At 42.0% G+C, this 21381-nt stretch overlaps 1 protein-coding gene across 4 annotated transcripts; it reads left to right on the top strand.

Moving 5' to 3' along the window:
- Window positions 1-966: 966 nt before the first annotated feature.
- On the top strand, window positions 967-19127 carry SLC25A17 (solute carrier family 25 member 17). Of its 4 annotated transcripts, none has more exons than XM_083835198.1 (9): window positions 967-1149; window positions 3801-3861; window positions 4928-4994; window positions 7827-7978; window positions 11664-11780; window positions 12480-12625; window positions 13796-13891; window positions 17989-18071; window positions 18518-19127. In XM_083835198.1, exons 1-9 carry the CDS (start codon window positions 1012-1014, stop codon window positions 18663-18665), a joined length of 1008 nt encoding a protein of 335 aa, XP_083691324.1. In that variant the 5' UTR covers window positions 967-1011; the 3' UTR covers window positions 18666-19127. The 4 variants fall into 4 exon arrangements, with proteins under 4 accessions (XP_083691324.1, XP_083691327.1, XP_083691325.1 ...); XM_083835201.1 differs by lacking the exon at window positions 967-1149 and adding an exon at window positions 1696-1918; XM_083835199.1 differs by lacking the exon at window positions 967-1149 and adding an exon at window positions 1951-3120.
- Window positions 19128-21381: the final 2254 nt, after the last annotated feature.

Consider the following 21381-nt stretch of genomic DNA (forward strand, 5'->3'; position numbering starts at 1 on the left):
TCTGCAGAGCTAGGGACACAATTGCAAAGAACAGCAGTCATGGAAGTGAATTTGTCCTGCTGGAGGAGTTTATTCCAGAAATGTGTACCTTTATAGTGCAAAGTGACTGCACAAACGCTCCCTGTTTTTGTAGAACTCCCTGGTGCTTTCGTGACAGGAGACGGCTGGTGAAATGTGTACAACTTAATTCTAAATTGAAGTCTGAATCTTTTGTATGTGTGAGGGGTCTTATTTAAAAAAAAATAAGAATAATAAATCGTTGTACTATGTTAACATTGGATAAATGAATCAGCAGCCGTGGCCTGTTCAGTTGCTGGTGTCAGCATCTACCTCCTGCGCACAGCGAGGTTACTGCTGGAAGAATGATGCTTGCCTCCAGCAGAGCAGCTTGCTTGCCGTAGCCTCCCCTCCCTCCCAGAAGATGGTGGCATTTTCCTCCCAGATGGATAAATAAGGACCAATGGTGTATAAATAAAGACCAATGGATGATCTTATAAAGGAATGTCTTCCTCGAAGGAAGTGGCATATTCAGCTGGGTGGTAGTGAAACTCTGGGGAAGTGCAGCAAAAAAAAAACCAACAGCATAGGCTGTGCGAGGAGGGGGACGGGGGAGAGACATGAGCAGTGCTTGCACAAAGCGTGGCATGCCGTTATTTCCTCCACAGAACAGGTTAAGGGGGCTCGGAGCCAGCCACCACGGTGTAGCCCCTGCTCGCCGCTCTCCTCCTTCCCTCCCCGGCCCCACAGCCGGGCGTGAACTGAACGCAACGCAGCGCTGCGGCGGGCTCGGCAGAAGCGGCACCGGAGGCAGGAGAAGCAGGGCGGTGACTGGGTGTATTCTCTTTCTGACAGCCTCCGTGAGGAACCGAGAAAAAAAAAATAAATCATAGTAATTAAAAAAAATCCCTAAAACCCCCTCAGCGCCCGGCGGCTGAGGCGCGGCGCATGCGCGGAGGCGGCCGGAGGGACGGGCCCTGCCCGGCGGCGGGCAGCGGGGGGGGGGCGGGCGCCATGGCGGGGCCGGGGGCGGCCGCGGGGACCGCTGCGATCCCCGCCGGCACCGCCTCGCAGCGGGAGCCCGCCGCAGCCGCGGCCATGTCCTCCGTCGCCTCCTACGAGAGCCTGGTCCATGCCGTGTCCGGGGCCGTGGTGAGCGGGGGGCGAGTGGGGCCGGGGCCGGTGGGGGGCAGGGGGGGACCCGGCGGTGGAAGAAGGACACCACTGACGGCTGTAAATGAAGGAGCAGCGTGTAGCTGGAAGACTCCGCGCCCTGCCCGGGAACGACCGCCTGCCCGGCAGCCCGTCCTTCCAACAGACCGAGCGTTTTGTGCCGTGAGGCGCTCGCAGGAGACGTGCGGATGGGTTTCAAGCAAGCTTCGGGTTGTCCCGGGCTGGCGAGGGCGCCCGTGGGAGCGATCGCTGCTGATCCGGCACGCAGGGCAAAAGCTCTCCGGACCTGGGTCCTGAGGGTGGCTTGCCGCGCTTGTGTCGGATGAAGGTCACTGAACGTGACTGAACGATAGAAGCTGCTCACAAACCGGCCTGCCGGGGAAAGCAGAAGAAGGCGCTTCGGGTCGTTTCGTCGTTACCGTAAATAAATACGGGGTTGTTGTCTGCTCCTGCAGGTGTTTTAGGTCTGCTTATTCGAGCAGCTGAGGTAATGGGGATTTTGCTTCCAGGTTTGAGAACGGGAGCTCTCAAACGAGCTCCTTACAGACACGCTACGTGCTCTCCTTTTGCTGGCTTGCCCAGAAGGTGTTAGTGCTTCCTAGCCCGCACGGGTAGCATCTCGCTCTTGTGTACAGACCCCTGTCGTCAGGCTGTGCTCCTCGCTGAAGCCTGTGATACGAGCCGAATTCATAAACCTAGCCGTAAACTTAAAGCAGGGTGAAATGGTACCTCAGCTCCCTTGGTGACGGTAAGTTAATGAGGTTTCCCTGTTGTATTTGGAGGTGCTTGTACCTGAGCTGCAGTGATTTGGCTGTGAAGGAAGAGGGAGCTTTTTTTTGGACCTCTTGGACTTCTGTTCCCTTGTAGCTTCCACCTGCTGTTACTGATATTCACATGCGTGTTAGAGCTCCAGGGCAAGACCTTTTTCCTAAATCAGGGCAGCTTCTTTTTTCTTTTTCTTTTTTAACCATCTTATGCTGGATACCTTGCTTTTTATTTTGTTAAAATACAGATGTATTCATCCACCTCAAGACTTCTGTTTACTGCAGTAATATGTGAATTTTGTCAAGATCTTTGACACAGTAACTAACTGTTCTGATGTTGTCTCACCTTCTGCTTAAATTAGTATAAGGCACGCTGGTGAGGGGTGGAATGGGGATGTGATGCAAGAATTAAAAAAAAAAAAAAAAGAACCTATGAGCTGTGCTGAAGCAATGAATCAGAAGAACATGTCAGGTCACAACACCATCACTTTTGTTTCTCTTCTAATTTGGTGAAAGTTCATATATCTGCTAGGCTACCTAGTCAAGTCTGAGACTAATTAAATTAATATTGTGAGCAGGAAGAAAAAAAAAAGCTTGATTTCATGTTGACTGATTATATAAGTATTCTTCATCTCTGCATGTAGTTGTAAAGCAACCTTCATGTTTCAAAAGCTATGGGAATGGCAATTTTATACAAGTATTATGGCAGTAATAAAGCAGCTCTGAGTGTTGGTTGACAACATTTTACTTGTGTTTTTTTTTTAAACCAGCAAACTTTTGGCTGTGATCAGGCAGACCTTTGTGGCAGCAAAGTCACCTCAGGTGGCTTGTTCTGGCCGCTCACTGCCACCTCTGGGTTACCTCATGACTTTCTGTTGAGCTGTAGCTTCACGTACATTTTAAGCCGGTTTTAAGAAGCCTGTACCTCGTGCCTACCGTGTGTCCTGTCTGCCTCTACCCCGTCTTCCCCATTTCTGCTTTCTGATTTGAGCACGTGTTTATGTCCCTGTGTGGTGAGTTGTCCTGAGAGCAGGATTCGGGCCGAATCTCACTTTGGGAAGATGGAAGCAGGATAAATTGCGCCGAGTTATGCTGGAGCAGCAGGGTACTGGAAATGAAGGTCAGAGCAGGGGAAGGCTGGCACTTTTACACGCTGTGTAGTGGGACCTTCCCACCATTTAATTCGGTATGGCTACTAATGAAAGAGTCCCACGGCTTTAGCAGCCGCTTAATGCATTTAGTATTACTGGAGAGTGTTAACAAGTTTGCACCAAGCCAGGTTCTTTATGAGTTGGATATCTTTTCCAAAAGCTGTGCAATATTGATGCAGACGTACTTGGTAGGTGGATCTTAATTGCGTAAACTGGAATTTAGTACAATGCTAGATTAGATCCTGAAATAATTATACTATTTCTTTATTTTTAATGAGCAAGTGTCGTTTTGTTTTATTTTTTCTCTTGAGCCAAAGCAATGTTACTGTAAGACAGCATTGCTTGTGTCATTCTTTCCCCTTTACCAGAAGCAGAGCACAGAGGCTATGAGAGTTAGAGAAAGTGTGATGTTTGTCTTCAGATGCTCACTTTATCTGCTCACAGACTTCAAAAACTTTCTCTTTGAACAAAAAGCTTCTAATGGTTTTAGTTTTAGCTTGATCTAATAATTTGCAAGTGAAAAAACTTGTTTGCAAGCCTGGGACCAAAAAGCACTTCAATTTAATGTCCTTACATGTGGAGTTTATCCCCTTTTTAAACTTAGTACACAAGTTTTTGGGTGAGAAGCAGAGGGCTGCTTCTCAGCAGAGAGAGTTTGTCAGGCATCTGAATAAACAGCTGATGCACTATTTAACTAGTTTATTTTGTTTTTCAGGGCAGTGTGACGGCAATGACGGTATTTTTTCCTTTGGACACGGCTAGGCTTAGACTTCAGGGTAAGAGTCAAAACTCAAATTTCTTTGTACTGTGGCATTTCAGTTTTCTTCTCTTGGGCATTTGTAAGGGTGGTTGCAGGGGGACCTATCTTGCATGACCAAGAATCTGACTTGTGCAACACCTTTTAATCACTAACACCATTTTTCCAGCCGAAGGTAATTCTCCCTTTTGAAAGTATTGGGCAACCTTTTAATTAGCTGGAAAGCCCGTGTGATCTGTGGCCAGCTTTGGTTTCTAAATGGTTGTCTTATACTGAGAAAAGAAAGATGTGAGATTACACAGTATTACATCCGTGGGGCGGTGGTGGTGTGCTTGGCTGCTGAGAGCACTTCACACCGCAGAGGCAGTATCACAGAAAACCTAGTCCAGAATTACTCCTGAGAATGTATTAAAGGGAAAATGCAGGGGCAGAACTTGAAGCAGAATCATCTGACTGATTTTACAAAAATTTACAAAAAATTTACAAAAAAGAGTATAGACTTTGTTACAATGCCCTATCTCCTAGTCAAAAGTCACAGAATCACCAAACACTTTAGGACTACAATTAAAGCGTTATTGAGAACTAGAGGGAGATCATCAGCCAGGTGGTCAGAAATAAGTGGTTGAGAAGTTGGTGCCGTACGGCTCTTCAACAGCTTTCAACACAGGGAAGGACAGTGTTTTGCTAAGGCTTAGCTATTTGCAGATTAACTGCAAGAGATGGCTCTGCTTGTAGAGCTGCTCTGGAGCGCAAGGAATGATTGTGAGAGCAGATAGGCAGCCCAGTCCTAGTCTCTTACCTACCTTCGGTTCCTGTCACAGCTCTAGGGTTAGGAATTGGTAGATACTTTGGTGCCCAAAAGAACCTGCTAGTCTGGGGAAGAGTACCAGTGACAAGTAGCCTTACCTAGCAATGAAAATAGGGATATGCTTTTAGGAATTTCTGCAGAAACAGAGAATGTCTGCCCCTTACAAGGAAGAAGAAATATGCTGTTCTGGGGTATGTTCAGAGTAGGAAGGATAAGGAATTGAAAATGAGTACCAGAAATCAGAATAATCTAAACATTCAATTCTTCTGTTTTCCAGTCGATGAGAAAAGGAAGTCAAAGACAACACCAGCAGTCCTACTGGAAATAATCAAAGAAGAAGGCTTGTGAGTAGATATTAATTTTCCTCTGGTATTAATGTAGGAGAGCTCTAGAACTAATCTGTATTTTCTTTTTAAAGTGGAATAGTTAGCCTGTATCTGTGTGGACAGATTTTTACTTTAATTCAAAGTGTCCCCATATATGTGCTATGACTTGCATAATCCAATGTGTTCATCTTCAGTTAATTTGGATTAACTTTCTTGAGTACATTATGCAATCAAGCTGTTTAGCAATGTAACTGTGCCTCCATTAGCGAGGTGGCTGTCTCTCTTCAGAAATGCAGGCTTGTACACAAATGTACCTTCATGTACCTGATAAACCAGCTTTGTCTGTCCTAATTCTTGGGTGTGTCCATTTCTCATAACCAAGATGAAACTCTCAGGCAGCTGAGCCACTTTGAACGGGAGAATTGGGACACATTTCCCAGTTGGAAGTTTCTTCTCCCTAAGCACGTGGAAAGAAACAAGGGATTCTTTGTGCTAATGACATTCAAGGTCTATGGAAAAGTATCTAACTTTCAGCAATGTTGTGTTGTAGTATTTGCTCACTGTTTGTACTGAGTTGAAAAATAGTTGTACATGTGTCCTCATTACAAATATTTTCTTAAGAGTTCTAGGGATTCACGTAAGTGCGCTAGAGCTTCCAGGACTTTTAAAGCTGACAAAAGTTTAGCTTGGCCAATAATTTTTTGACACCTGTGAACTGGAGCAATTGGCAGTTGTATGCACAAGAACGTCTCGGTCAGTCAGTGCTCTCCTGTTCACATTTCTACGTTATGCTTGTCACATGAGGACAGCAAGTAAACTTCAATTGAGAAATTGGGAATTGGAGAGACTGCAAAAGCAGGCATCTTCCTTTTCCTGTGAAACAAAAGTCAGTAATTCTGGCAGGAAGGGAACGTTGTTTTCTCCAAAGATTCTTGGAAGACGTGGATAAGCAATGAATGAACTAAATTAGTTTTAGGGATGTCTGAAGTAACACACACACCAACCTGAAACCAACCAGCAAAAACAAACAACAACAACAAAACAAAGCAGTGCAAGGTGAGATCAACATGTTGTTGTTGGCGTTAGTTTGTGGAGTCATCTCATAGTACGCTTTTCTGAGAGTGCTTTTCTCATCTAGATGTGATGTAAAGCAAATAGGTTTAGCTAATGGACTTCGTCTTCTGCAGAAGTTTATCAAGCAGCTTTGCTTTCTTCCCTGCGCTTTCATTCTTTTCTGAGTGATATGAAGGGTGTTCGCTGGTGTCCATTGAGTTCATCTCAAGGTTGCACTTTGGAACACAAAATTAGTTTTTGCGTTCAGAAATACTTGTTCGTGAATGACCGATACTAACACTGACAACTTGAGTCAGCAAAATCATGCTTTTTGTTTCAATTTTGTACTGCAAGATATTTTGTTTGAAAATCATCAAAAATAGCTCTTAATAAACCAAGCAAAACCAAACTAACACTCGCATTTAAAAGACATGGTCCGCAGAGGGTGTTTCTCCCTTTCTTTTCCAGCACAGAATAAATAGGTGATGCAAAAACTGTTCTTCTGATGACTAACAGTACGCACAGTTAGTTTTTAACTGTAGCTGTATAATCAGTGACGCCTGTGACTTCAGAAGCAGTCCCAATAATGTGGTATATCCCCAGCTACATTTGAGAGAGAAGCACTTGAAGCATCTAAGGATGAAAACCTGGTGTTTGCATCACAAGAACAGTCAGATGCTGCATTTACCAGCCTCGCATCCTTTGTGGTCTCCGTCTTGGGGATTCTCCTTTTTTTTTTTTTTTTTTTGGGTATTCCCAGTATTTTCGTGAACACTAACGTGCAGTAATCCTGGAGGCTCTTCTCTGAGCAGATTTCTTCTGCTTTTCTCTACCTGGCCTGCGCAGCTTCAATAACGATGCATATTGCTATCCTTTTGGGATGTATTGTAGGACATGCTGGGGATGTAGGTCAGTTGCTGAGGTGTCCCTGTTTTTACAGGCTCATCAGGCCTGTCAGAGAAGGGAGCTTTGCTAATCGGCTGTTAGGAGATCATTCTTAAATCAAGATACACAAACAGTGACAGCTATTGACAGCACCTGAAAAATAACTCTTGAGTTGTAAGGGTAGGCTTGCCTATTCACTTTTTTGTCTGTGATTAATTTAGTTAAATTTAAGTAAGTAATGTTTTTTTTTTCTCACTTACCTTTTTGTTATTTTTTTATATTGAAGGCATAGTGTTCTTTATTTTTTTATTATTTTTTATTTCTTTTTTTTGCCCTCTCTCCCCACTTCCCCAGCCATGTTATTTTCTGTCCTTGGAGAAGTGAGCATCTCCTTACTAGGTTGTTATCTTTTCTATTGGACTGACATCTCTTATTCTCAGCAAGGATAAGAGTTACTTCTTGGTGTCTAAGTGTGCATGTTTCAATATGCAACTTGAAGTGGCTGTGTCAGTTTTTATGTAAATGTATACACTTCAAGCATATTTGTGCCCTAAATGTTTGTAGTTCGTTGCTGGATGTTGATAGAGAACAAATACGGTGGTAATACTCACTTCTGGCGTGAGTGGGCACCGAGCTTGTCACTGTAAATGTATTCTACCTTTACAGCTCCTTTTCAGTAGAACTGGTCTTGATTTTATAAGTGCTTAATGGCTTAATTCTTATGGTATAATCAGGATTTTAGTATGGTTTGTGACCATTGATGGTAAAGACATACCTCGTTAGTATTGTACGTTTTATATACAGTGTTGGGTCTCTGGGACCTTCAGCGTGTAAAATCAGTGTGATCACACAAATGCTTTGCTGTTCCTTACCATGACTTCTTCCTTACATTGACTTTTTTCTTTCCATCAGGCTGGCGCCATATCGAGGATGGTTCCCTGTTATCTCCAGCCTGTGCTGCTCCAATTTTGTTTATTTCTATACGTTTAATAGTCTTAAAACTCTCTGGGTCAAAGGTCAGCATTCAACCACTGGAAAAGACTTGGTTCTTGGGGTTGTTGCAGGTAATGAAATATACTGAAAATACATTCCTGATGAAATTGAGATTTTAAACTAACATTCTCCTTTATGAAGTCCGTTGGAGGTCGTGCTCAGTGCCTGCTCCTGTGTTGTGGTTTAGCCCTGGCAGGCAGCTCAGCACCACGCAGCCAGTTGTTCGTTCTCCCCAGGTGGGATGGGGGAGAGAATTGGGAAGGTAAAAGTGTGAGAACTCATGAGCTGAGATAAAGACAGTTTACTAGCTAAAACAAAAGCTGCATGTGTAAGCAAAGCCAAACAAGGAATTCGTTTACTACTTCCCATCAGCATGCAGGCGCTCAGCTACTTCCAGGAAAGCAGGGCTCAGCACGCAGCATGGTTTCTTGGGAAGACAAACGCAATCACTCCAAACATCCCCCCCACCTTTCTTCTTCTTTACCCCAGCTTTATTGCTGAGCGCAATGCGACATGGCATGAAATATCCCTCTGGTCAGTTCAGGCCAGCTGTCCTGGCTGTGTCCCCTCCCAGCTCCTGGTGCACCCCCCGGCTCCTTGCTAGCAGGCAGCACGAGGAACAGCAAAATCTTTGGCTCTGTGTGAACACTGCTCTGTAACAACTGAAAACTTCAGTGTGTTACCACCAGTATTTTCATCAAAAATCTAAACCATGGTATTGTGTGAGCCTCTATGAAGAAAATTGACTCTGTCCGAGCTTGCCATGATAGGCAGCCCCTGTATGCAGACCTGCTTTGTTGTACAGCTCTAATTGCTCTTCCATGCCCTCCCCACATCAGGATAAGCATGTTCCTGTTGTCAGTTCTGGCAGAAAGCATGGTGCTGTTTCAGCTTTGTATTTTATTTGTGCCTGGGGTATTGCTTACCACAGTATCTAGGTATCATCTTTTAGGTCTTGAAGAGAAGTAGCAGGGAGAGGTAAGGCGTTTTTTTTGTTTGTTTTGTTTTGTTTTTCAGAGGGAAAGATATATGACAATTCCAAAATATTTTTGATTAGGATCTGAGAGTTACTAAAGTAAGGATTTGGAGGCCAGCTTTTAGATTTCTTTCTTGGTCACCTGAAAGGGACAGCAAGTCCCCAGAGACATGTGTGTACAGGAGGAACTGTCTGTTCTTTTTCATCGTTACCTCTCATGTGGATGCTACAGTGACTTCTTTGAAGAAATGGTGACGCTAGTTACTTTTCTAGGAAATCCAGCGTGAAAAATTACCACTGCGTGCCTGTGTTTGCCAGTACTGTTCTGCAGGAGCAATTGCTCATGGGTTCATCCTGAAAAACCTGTGAATTGGGGGGGGGGGGGGGGGCTTTTTGTTTATTTTTAGCTAGGTCCTTGTACTTCCAGTGTAAGTGCAGTTTATGGGTAGGTAGGTGGGGGAAGGTAAGGAAGGAAATTCTTAAGTTGGCTTTATCAGTGGAGTAAGCTTTCAAAGATCATTCTAGATCAAAGGCTGCAGGAATTAGGCTGGTAGCTTGTCAGTTAAATGGCTAGGTTGTCTTCAACATCAGTAGTGGATATCCCCATGGAAAATAATTTCTGGTGTAAATTGAAAGAATCCACTTATGGTGATCACTAATTCTCCACACCCATCTTTCATTCCTTCTACTGGTAGCAAATACGGATTGGATAAATACCAAGAAAAAAAAAAAAAAGAAAAAAAAGAAAGACCAAACCATTTTCTTTCCAGTCTGGAAAATAATGTTTTATGACTTCACCTTTAACTGAGTCAGCATGAAAAACTACAAGTAGATTGGACTCTAACCTGTTGGGTTTTGTTCCTTTGTTCCGTAGTGGAATCACGCCGACTTTGGTTAAAGGAGATTAACGTAGCTTGACTTCCATGGTGCTGGATGTTGCTCAGAACTTGAGAGCTGTATATAGTCCTTATGAAGGACACCGAGGCATAGGTTCAGTTTCTGTTCCCCAGAAGATCCTCCTCGGCATCCTGCTGATGTGTGGTCAGGATGGACAGGCAGTGAGGTGAATCAGAAGCTTGGCCTCAGAGGGTGGCGGTGCGTTCTGGTTGCGGGGCAGTGATGAGCAGCCTACCCCAGGGGTCAGTGCTGGCTCCAGTCCCGTTCAGCATCCAGACTGTTGTCTCGATGATGGGGCAGAGTCTGCTCTCAGCACGTTCCCAGGTGACACAAAACCGGGAGGAGCAGCTGTCCAGCAGAGTCGTAAAGATGATGAAGGGCCTGGAGCATCTCTCCTGTGAGGGAAGGCTGAGAGAGCTGGGACCGTTCAGACTGGAGTGGAGGACGCTGAGGGGAGTCTTACCTGCGTCTGTAAATTCCTGAAGGGAGGGTGCAAAGAGGGTGGAGCCAGGCTCTTGTCAGTGGTACCCCGTGCCAGGACAAGAGGCAGTGGGCACAAACAGGAACGCAGGAGGTTCCCTCTCAACATCAGGAAATATTTTTTTCACTGTGCAGATGATGGAGCAGTGGTACAAGGTGCCCAGAGAAGTTGTAGAGGCTCCCTCCCTGGAGATCTCCAAAAGCTGCCTGGATGTGGTCCTGGGCAGCCTGCTCTGGGTATCTCTGCTTGAGCAGGGGCATTGGACCAGATAACCTTCAGAGGTCCCTTCCAAACTCAACCATTCTGTGATAGTTAGGTTTATATTCTGTTTTTCTGAACCCTCTCTACCCACTTCAAGGGAAAAACAAAACAAAAACAGCCAAAAAAAAACCATAGTGAAATTTAGCCTTTTTCAGGTTTACTGTTCTTGATAGTGATGTAGTGTGTTCATCTCAATATAACGGAGTAATTCAGTCTGTAACTCAGTCTCCGAACAAAGGGACCAAAGAACAAGCAGTTGCTAATTTTTGTAATGCAGAAATAGTTGTAAGAAAGCAAGATCAGGAGCTTGTTTTTACATTGGTACTTCAAAGTAACTGCCTCAGTCGTTACTGAACTGGGAAGAGGTGTACTGGGTGATTGTAGAAGTAATGTTATTTAATCCTTCTTCCCGTTACTGCAAAGTACAGTTCTAAACTACCTCTGTTGCAGCCTTATGTATCTATTTCTCTCCCCCCATACAAATTTCTGATACTCAGCTTTACTGTTGGGGTTTGTTACTGCTTGTAATCCCGTTGCCGTTTTTAAGTCTTCAGATATTTGGAGAATCCAGTGTTTTCCACCTTAGGTGTACTTAGCATATCTGAAAAACTAAGTTTTCTTATTCTCATTTTTTTGGCAGTGTAGGAGCTTTTTTCTGGTAAACTGCGTGCATTTATCTGTTTTGATCTCCCCTCCTAGAATAGTCCTTCTACCCTTATCACTTTGTGTTTTCTTTTTGAAAGTAGGCAGGCAGCCTCCTCTCTGTCATGGAGTGAAGTAGGGCATGAACAAGTAGAGTACCTCGTGTTCCAGTGCGAGGTACTATGCAGCAAAGTAACAAGTTCACTTAAGATTCCTTCAGTGTGCTCATATTCAGTGGGTTATTTTTAGTTATGGGGAGGAGTAGAAGATTATCTTCCTGCTGCATGCAGTCTGCTGCTCGTCTGATTCACAACAAGATCGGGGGGAATACCTGAAGTAGCACATTACAAATTACTGACTCATTTTTACTGTACACTATTTTTTTTCCTCTCTTCCTAACAGTAACTTCAGTTATGTGTGAATTAGGGTAAAAGGGGATAAGAAAACCTTTGCAGTCTTCTGGTTCTTGCTGATTTTCTTTGTCCTGTGTTTGCATTAGGTGTAGCGAACGTACTCTTGACCACTCCTCTTTGGGTAGTGAACACACGGCTGAAGCTGCAGGGAGCGAAATTTAGAAACGAAGACATTGTACCAACCAATTATAAAGGCATAATAGGTAAGCATCTGTTGTCTTTAACCAAAGAGGAGTTACTTAAATACGGTATCAATGACTCTGAAGATCAAAGACTTTTATTTGTACAACAGATTTTGTTGTGGAATCTCTGTGCTTCACTATCACTTTGTGGTCATTGAGTTTGACAGGAAACTGGACTTTGCCACCTCTGATGGTAATTTAGAGTTTGCAGTTTGCATACCTGTGACCCAAAGACCTTTTGCAAAGGTCCAGATCATCTTATAGAAATCCTGGAGTAGTAGTGAGCCCAGTGATGTGGTAGCTGGGAGTCTGACTTTGGACAGACAATTTGCAGATTAGAATTTTACTCACCATAATCTTAACCACCCACACATTCAGGCTGTCTTGCACTTTAATAATAATAATTAAAAAAATAAAAGCAGTTTTGAAGAAGAGGGTTAAGAAAAGTAATAGTGGTTCTGAGCTTGGACTAAAAAGAGCAGGGCACGTGCATGGGAAGCAAGCTTTATTTACATTAGTGGTGGTGTGAGGATACCTTCTTTATCACTGTTTTTCCCTTCTGGGTTAGGTTAGAATGGAAGATGAAAAGTGTCACGCAGAGGACTGCAGTGGATTTTTATACAATTTGAATATCAGCCTTTAAATATAACTTTACCCATCTTCTACATTTCAGAATTTTGTATTCAAAACTCTAAAGATTTTTTTCACCTTTCTTCTCAGATGCCTTTCATCAGATAATACGAGATGAAGGAGTCTTAGCTTTATGGAATGGTACATTTCCCTCCTTGCTGCTGGTCTTCAATCCTGCTATACAGTTCATGTTTTATGAAGGCTTTAAACGGAAACTTTTGAAAAGACAGGCGGAAGTAAGTATGTTTTGAGGCCAGGTGATGGAAATTATCTGTTATAAGACAGGTTCTTTGACATGTGTTGATTACATCAGGAAATTTAGAAATGTAGGTTTGGTTTAGGTTCTTGGGTTTTTGAGGTGTCAGTATTTTGTGTAGGGGCTTTTTTTGTTTGTTTTTTCAAACAACTGATTTTTGATAAAGGTACGTGATTATGATGCCAAATGAGATGTGAATCTTTCATATTCCTAAGGAATTTATTAATATGATGAATTCCTCTTCCTTTAAAAATAAAACTGCACCTCTTGTCCACATTCATTTAGAATCATTTGCAGCAAATTTAAATTAGGGGGGTTTAGATTCTAATGTATCTGTTTTATAAGTAGGTATTTATACTCACCCTGTAACCCTATCTCCAGTAAATCAAGTATATTCATTGCACATACTTCTGATTGGAATCAACATATTTTTGGTAATTTAATAAATGTTCTGATATGGGCGTCTGCTAGTTTTCAGTGATTAATTCACACTGAGGTGAGCTGTTACGTTGTTACACTGAAATAGGCTGTCGTAGTTTAGGCTATAACAATGCATTTGGTGCATCATGGAACATTGTGGGTTTTGGAGGTGGGAATGGGGTTCCTACAGGTGTTCTTAGCTAATAGGGGAGTGAGATTTTTAGCCTGTGTCATCAAGGCTAAAATTCTGCCTGATAGCATAGTAGCTATGTCTCAGGGTTATAGAATCGCGATCAAGGAGTCTTTCAATCCATCACCTTTCCACAAGTGTGTGTTGTGTGACTTAGTTTAAATGTTGCAAAGCCTGAAATAAATGGGAATTGATGGTGTGTTTTAATACTACTTCCCTTATCTTATGTCTACTCCCAGTGCTTTAGGTTTGATTTAGCTGGCATTATCTCCACTGTATTTCAGTAACCTAGTTAGAGTGAGCAAATGAGAAATCCAAAAGCTTGTGAGCAGGTAAAAATTTAAATGTACTTTAGTTGTCGGAAAGTAGCTTGGTTGGACTATAGTTTTGACTTTTAAAAACAAGAAAACCCAAATGCTTCATGAAATTTTTATGCCAGACGTACTTGGATAACCCAGTAGCAGTTAACAGTACAGAATCCCCGGACGTGTACAGGTAACTGACTAATGTGGTGCTTTGTGCTTTTTCTATACTGAACAGCTCACATCTTTGGATGTTTTTGTCATTGGTGCGATAGCCAAAGCGGTTGCCACCACCCTCACTTATCCTCTGCAGACAGTGCAGTCAATTCTGCGGGTAAGTGCTCGTTTCATTTCAGGGTAACTGCCTCTGACTTGTTCTGTATATTGCAAGGCCCGTTCATGTGTCTTTTTGTTCTTTGTGTTCATGAACCCCTATTTTTGGGAGCCCCTTTGCGTGATGCAGGTCATTGGCAAGGACACCTCTTTTCTTTGACGCCCTCCTGATGCATTCTAACAGAACTTGGCATTACCGAAGCAATTTGTTTCAAGAGGCTAGGAGGACTGATGCCATAATGCATCAGTACAGCATCTCCCAGAAGCCGATGCACCATCCTGCTTCTAGGCACTGAAGAGTGTAATTTTACTTCTTTGAACATAAATAGAAAATGTGTCAAGTAGGAAATTAAAATTAAATCTTCTAAGCCCAGTTTGTTTCCCGATGACCTAGGGTAAATCAAAAAAAAGTTCTGTTCATAGGTTTTGTTTTATTCTGGCCTGACCTTGTCAATAGCCAGAATGTGATTCTGGAATGTGATACGGAAGCTGACCTCCCTCATAAATAATATCTTTAACCACTTGCCCAGCCTTGTAAGCTAATTGTAGTGGTAATGGAAACACTTGCATTTATTCTCACTTGCAGTTTGTATGTGTGCTGGATAACGCTACCAGCTTCAGTATGTGCCCATACTGTACTAATATTGTAACAGAACAACGGGGAAGGGCAATGTGTGAACCTGATCATACGTAAGCAAGCATTGTAGTTTAATTTCAATGTTTTTAAATCTATTTTATATTTTTTCTTGTTAATTACATAACCATTAAACATTAATAAATGTTTCCACATGAAGTATGACACTATTTATCTAAGTAAGGAGAAGCTCTAACTTGCATATATGGTAAGGCCATTACATATGTTTTAAAGGCTGTGTAAATTTGGAGAGGTAGTTGAATTTTTGAAAGTGAGCCCTCCATATTAAAGGTATCGCTTTGCAGGCTAGTCTAATAGGGGATTTTTGTTACTAGTTGCTCATCACACACAAAGTGTTTTTTCTTACCAATTTTCTATTAGTTTAGTTTTAATTTTCTCTCTAACTTGAGCAGACTAAATGTATTTTGATTTTTCATAGCCTCTAAAACGTTTGGCTGCTATATTTCAAATCAGTGGGACTTGAATAGATTTACTGTGTGTTGTTACTACCCTGAAAAACTTTTGTGTCTGCACAGCTCTTATCAGTTTCTGTGCCTTTCTACTTCACCACCCTGCTGGTGCACACCATGGCATCCATGTGTTAGAAATTAAATTTTGTCAGCAGTCATTTTTTCTGAAATCTTCTCAACTTTTGATTATGTGCTGAGCCAGTGCCCTCATTTGATGTCTTAACCTGTTTTAAGAGACTGGGCATGTCTCAGGAGTTAAACTAGTAACACAGGCTTTTATTATTGAAGTGATAGGTACAGAAAACATTTAAGCAAATTTAGCTTTGTTTGGATAAGTCGCAGCATTGGTCTGTTTTTAATTTGTGATGTGTTTGCTGCTGCCATGAAGGAGAACTGGCAGGAAAGTCCAAGTGCTCTGTGTTAGCTTTAGCTTTGCACAGCGCTACAGTTTCCATGGCCTATGCAAACAGCTTTAACCCTTGCTCCTTTCCATGGATTCAGTAGAAGTAGCTACAATCTTGTGATTATTATTTCATGTTGTATTTGGCTCCTACTGGCTTTCAGAACAAAATCCTTCTGTCTTTTGGTGGCAGTGTCCTTCTTTAAAATTAAGGCAGCCCTGGTAAGCTGTGCTGATGGTTTAATGCAATAACCAGCTGCTGCTTGCTGCCCACCTCAGCCTAACTCAGCTACGTTACTGCTGCCTTGCCTGGGCAGTAATGAGTTGCCTTTCTGGTGGAGCACAGCCTAACCATCGGTGTCCTGGTGGTGGGGGACATTTCTCACTTTGGCCCATGATGAAATAAAGTGGCCTGTGTACTACTTGTTTGTGCCAGTCCATCCTTTCCCTGTGATGGTGGGAAATACGAGGATTCCAGCTCTTGTTCTGCAGTTACTAGAGGTAATGTCTTCCCCTTTGCTCTGTAAAAGAAGCGATAGCCAGAAACCCTGAACAATTTTAGTGAGAACAGCACAAACGTGCATCTGTCACTTCAGATACATCTGTGGTACCTGTGCTGCCCAGTTCAAGCTTGCACTACTTCGTACTTTATTTTCTGTTTTAAAGCTGACATTGTTTTATTTGCTGATGTTCTTATTACTCAGATTAAGTGATGTTCAAAAAAAAAAAAAAGGTTTGTGAACAAAGGTTTGGCATTTTCAGAAATAACATTGTGCAAGAAGTATACTTTGCATAGTTGGGTTTTTGAAACAGTTTTTCACCTTTACACAAACTAATACAAGCCTGATACAATTCATAAAAACTTGCACATCAAAGTTAAGTTCTGTCCTCCAAGTAGAAGTACGGGGCTTTTTTCTTTTTAATCTTAAATGTCTCGAAACTTACTGTTCTTTCAAAGGCATTAGGGTTCTTTGTAGTGAAGTCTCTACACCTTTGCTTTCCACCTCTTGGAAGAGCTCTCTTCCTCGTTTCCATACAATGAGCAGTTACCGTGTGTAATTGATAGTGCTAGGCAGCTTCCAACCTTGCTGTTTGGTACATCTATCTCCCTTCCAGTCATTAAAAATACATGGCACTGCTGTTACTCCTTATGCAGGGAAACTACTACTTTAGTCTGTCAGTAAACAGTGGATAGGTTAAATTCCCACGTGGGAAATAACAACACGGTTCATGTTCTTAGTAATCCTGGATTGCAAAATTTCTCTTTAAAACTCATGCCTATTTTCTTTAGTGTAGAGAATGCTAGTCCCTTTGGGAAATCTTCCCCAGTAACTGATGAAGTATTGGCATCTTAGGGAGAAGTGAACTTTTTTTTCCTCCGATGAAGCTCTGTTTGCAGTACAACAGAGTAATTTCATGGTGGAGAAGTGATGAGAAGAAAACACCTAATCCTGATGTTGTTTGGAAACCTATGAGTAATCTGGGCAGGGACTGGCATTGTAGCCTGGAACCTAGTTAGCATTCTGGGGGGGAGGGAACAGACAGCTGTCAGTCTTTGAAAAAAGTCCTTAACCCTGATTTATCGATATCAGATCAGTTAGTTGCTGATGACAAAATCATTGTGAGTGTGTATTTGCTTAGTAAAGGGTGATTTCCAATAGCATTCTGTTGTTGCTATATCTGAAGACATTTAGCAAAGGGACGTGTGTAAACCTGGCATTTTCTTATTACTTCCAACTTACCTCAATCTGCTTGTGTACTCTGCATGCTGTCAATGCTAATTTCTTAAACCTACGAATCAGCAGTTGCCTGAGTAAGACTCATCCCAGTTCACCTTTTGTAGCACAGAAGCATGATACAGTCTTCAAAAGCTATTTGTGCATAAATACAAGTGTGACAAGCCCTGCGTATTAATAATTCATGGCTACAGCTTGCTGGCAGTGCTATTGACCTGTAGCAGGTAAGAGTTTCAATGAGTGACAGAAAAGGAGCTGCTGAAGCTGCCAGCTTAACCCTAAGACACGGAATTACAGCTGCAGCTATCATGCTTGCTTAAAAACAGTCTGGGGATATGCAAACATGCTGAGTAAAAGAGAAGTATTCAGGCCAGGTGTTTTCCTCAAAGGCTGGTGATGGGCAGATAAATTTGGGGTTCACCTATGCAATCTCAATGAAATAATGGTTTGCAGATGCATGAAGCTTTGAATTTTTATTAAATGCAAGCTGTACAAGCCAGAAGGAACTTGCTTCAAATTTCCTATCTGTACTCAGACTCTGCAGACTCAGTTTTTGAGATCCTGAAATCTCCTGCAGAACAACAGAAAGACAGCCAGCATGGCTGCGTATCACATTTTCTTAGAATCCATCTTAAAAGCAATAGATTTTATTGTAGCACATACCATTTTAATGCTTGCTGTGTAAAGTTGAGTAACCTGAGCTTTGGCCTCACTTAATCTCTGATTGCTACTACAGCCTAGAAAATGTTAAAAGAAGTTTAGGATAGGCTTTTCAGTTTCTTACCTATGTAATGGGTTCTCTGCCTAGTAATGTGGGGAAATAATATAACAAAATGTCATTTCTTCCTCTTCTTCCAGTTTGGACGCCATAGGTTGAACCCAGAGAACCGAACACTAGGCAGTCTTAAAAATGTTTTTTACCTTCTTCGGGAGAGAGTGAGGTGAGCCTTCTGGTTTTTTTCTAACATGATATAGGAGACTTGAATATTGCTAATATGTTGAAACTGTTGTTGGATCTGACTCGTTTCTTTTTGCCCCCACCTTGAACTTGCCATTTGATTCATCCTGTTTTGTGTGTTTTGTTTTTGTTTTTTGTAATATACTGTAGAAGTACACAAAACCAAGTTTTCTTAAATATCTCAGCAGGACTTGGTATCAAGGATATGTATTCATTGACTTCTGATGTTAAGAAGAAGCGAGTTTCTTCTAGAATTTTCTCTTTAAAATACTTCTAAACATAACTGTGACTTGAGATCAGGAATGAATTTAAGATTCTTACAGTTGTCATTAACTTAACTTGTATTAATTCTGTCTAGTGTACCAATTTACTTACAGAAAGCTATTTACACATGTTTTTTTAATTTCCATTATTTTATTTTATTTTTAGGCGGTTTGGATTAATCGGACTCTACAAAGGCCTTGAAGCAAAGCTCCTGCAGACAGTCCTTACTGCTGCTCTTATGATTCTAGTGTATGAGAAACTGACTGCTGCAACCTTCACGGTCATGGGATTAAAGCGATCACGCAGACATTGAAAAAGGAACCTATGCCAAAGATTTTGGGCTCCGGAAAGACACATTCCATTTCTGAGACCACACTGGGTAGTAAAAGGTCCTCACTTTCTCTTTATTTCTGTTTTCTTTTTAGCCATCTCCATTATTTGGAGAAATTTAGAGTACGTTCTGTAGGACTTGTTGCCATGACTTTGGGGATAGCCCAATCCCCGCTCTTCTGTGGACTCACTGTGTTAAGAAACAAAGCAGAGACCTTCTTGAAACACTTGAAATGAAATTTTAATTGCCATATGATTTGGCTGATGTTCTTGGTGAGAACGAGCATCTTATAATGCTTAACTTCCTTGTTTTCCCTTGAATTATCCTTAACTATTATTCTGTCTTTACCTTCTGTCAACAGCTGGTGGGGCTGGTTTCATGTTATTCTCCTCGCACTCTGTTTTTGTCACTTGATTTGTGATTCATTAAAATAATGAAGAGCAAGATTTTTGACGCTTTTTTTTTCAACTTCTAATACGTGTTTGTGCCACAGGATGCTGGGATGTTCTCCCAAATACCTGGTGGTGAGATTTCTGAACTGCTAGAGTGTACGATAGCTGTGAGTAGGCATGGTGCCTTCTAGAATCCACCTAGCAAATTTTCAATGCGGATACTGGTTAGAAAGGGGGAGCGTAACCTCCTGCTTTCTCAAGCTGAGTACCTCACGCCGTTTCAGGAAAACAACTCCTTACTCAGAAATAGATAAAGTTCTGTATTCTGGTTCCGTGTTGAGAGTGTGTGAATTCATGCCACGTTCTCACGCAGACAGGGAGCAATACCCTGTGCTTCATCGGTGGTATGCCTTCTCAAAAATGCTGTTTAATTGTTTTTCCACTAATCTTCCCAGATGCTTTCCTGACCATAAAGCATAAAGGTCGTAACTGTTGTCCCAGGTAGTGTAAGTGCATATGTTCTTCTTGCATAGTTTTTGTTCAGTGGTCCTTGGCCATAAAATCCAAATAAATCCTGCTCTCTGTCATTAAGTCTGCAGCAGGATCGTTCTGAAGTACAGTTTTATATTTGAAGTATTGAGAAACTCCGTGGCAGTTTAACACCAAGAACGTCAAAGGGAATTAAGTGCTGCAGGAACGCAGCATGGCTGAATTCCTAGAAGGCACCTTTTTTGTCTCAATTGAATCAATTCTAATTATGAAATTGGAATGTATTTCTGCAGAAAAAAATGCTATCTTTTGAGCAAGAATATAAACCTTTAAACTGATTTTTGCTTTTAAAAGTATTGGGAGTATCAGTATATCAGAAACATGGACTTCCTGCAATGCGTGCTGCTTTTCAGCCCAAATAGGATTTGCGTATGACATCTAGTGGTATGAAAAAGCACAATGAGACGTAATTAAACTTTGATAAACGACATGAAATTTCATGAGAGTATGTAGACCTCACTGGTGGAGAGGAAGCAATCACAATTCTGAGAATTTCAGTGAAAATATTCTGCTGACTGAAATGAGTTATCCTATGGAAAGACAGATTGAAGGCTGATTTTCTATTTTTAATAAGAAATTCTCAGTTGTCACTGATAAACTACCTCTGTATACAATCAGTGAAATTCTTGCTCTCAGAATAATTGCAGGGAAGCTGAAAGGCTGTCGGCTTTACGCAAATGCGTAAAGTGTTTCTGATGCCGCTTTAGCTGAAATCTACGTGGCTGCTAGAGGCTTTAACTCAGTGTCCCACAGACTTCTTGGTGTGTGTGGAATGCAGCAGCAATTCCTACAACTACAGAAAGATTTTTCTGATTGCTGTGCTCCTAAGAAGAAAGTACATGCTTGCTTGCTCCCTAGCCAAAAAATATTTGCCTACCAGACAGTGTGGTTTCAAAGGAATAAAACAGTATCTGTCACCTTTGCAAGAAAGCCCAATACAAACCGACTGTATAGAGAGGCGTGCTGACCTCTGCTGTGTCTTTGCAACCATTAAATGTGGAGTAGACATTTAGCACTAAACTCTGCTCATCTCTCCTGACCCGCTGCAGTAATGCAAGTTTCATAAAGGGATGAAGACAAGTGACTGAAGTCAGGATTGTCTTCAATCTCCTTTTTTATGACCGATCTATGGTATTTAAAACATTCTTGCTCCCGCATTCTGTGGTATTTGGACAGTAGGCTAAATTCACTGAAAGACTGCTTAACCTCACGGGACTGAGCCAAACTCGAGAGGGTTGAGAGATTGTTCGGTTGTTTTTTCAATCCACAGGTAAAAGTTCGTGTGACAGGTGGTACCTTCGCTGAAGTTTTCTCAGGCGTAGATGGAACAGATGATGACATTTCTGTTAGAGTTGCTCAAATTATTTCTGCCTTCAAAGGCATATGTGAATATCATTGACATTAAAGAAGCATAATTAATTAAAGAAGGCTACGTACAACGCTATTTCTAATTCTCGTTCTTAAGTCACCCATGGCAGATAAATACCATCCAGAAGCAAAGCTGTAATATAATAATTTTACAGTATTTTTAAGTGACAAACATTCTTTAGACAAAAGTGACTCTTAATCGGCACAGTTTTAGCATGCATTGTGACAGGGGTGTGTTGTGGCACGGGGAGCTCTAAGCTCGAGTACTTGCACTGAGAGCCTTGAGCCTGGGCCAGCTGCTGCCAGTGCACTGCATTTCCCTCGTGTGTCCAGTGGCTGACTGCGTGTTCCAGCCAAAAATTTTTGTCTGTTCGCTTTTGGAGAACATA

The sequence above is a fragment of the Anser anser genome (genome assembly GCF_964211835.1).
Source record: "Anser anser genome assembly, chromosome: 1".
In the NCBI taxonomy this organism is placed as follows: Eukaryota; Metazoa; Chordata; class Aves; order Anseriformes; family Anatidae; genus Anser; species Anser anser.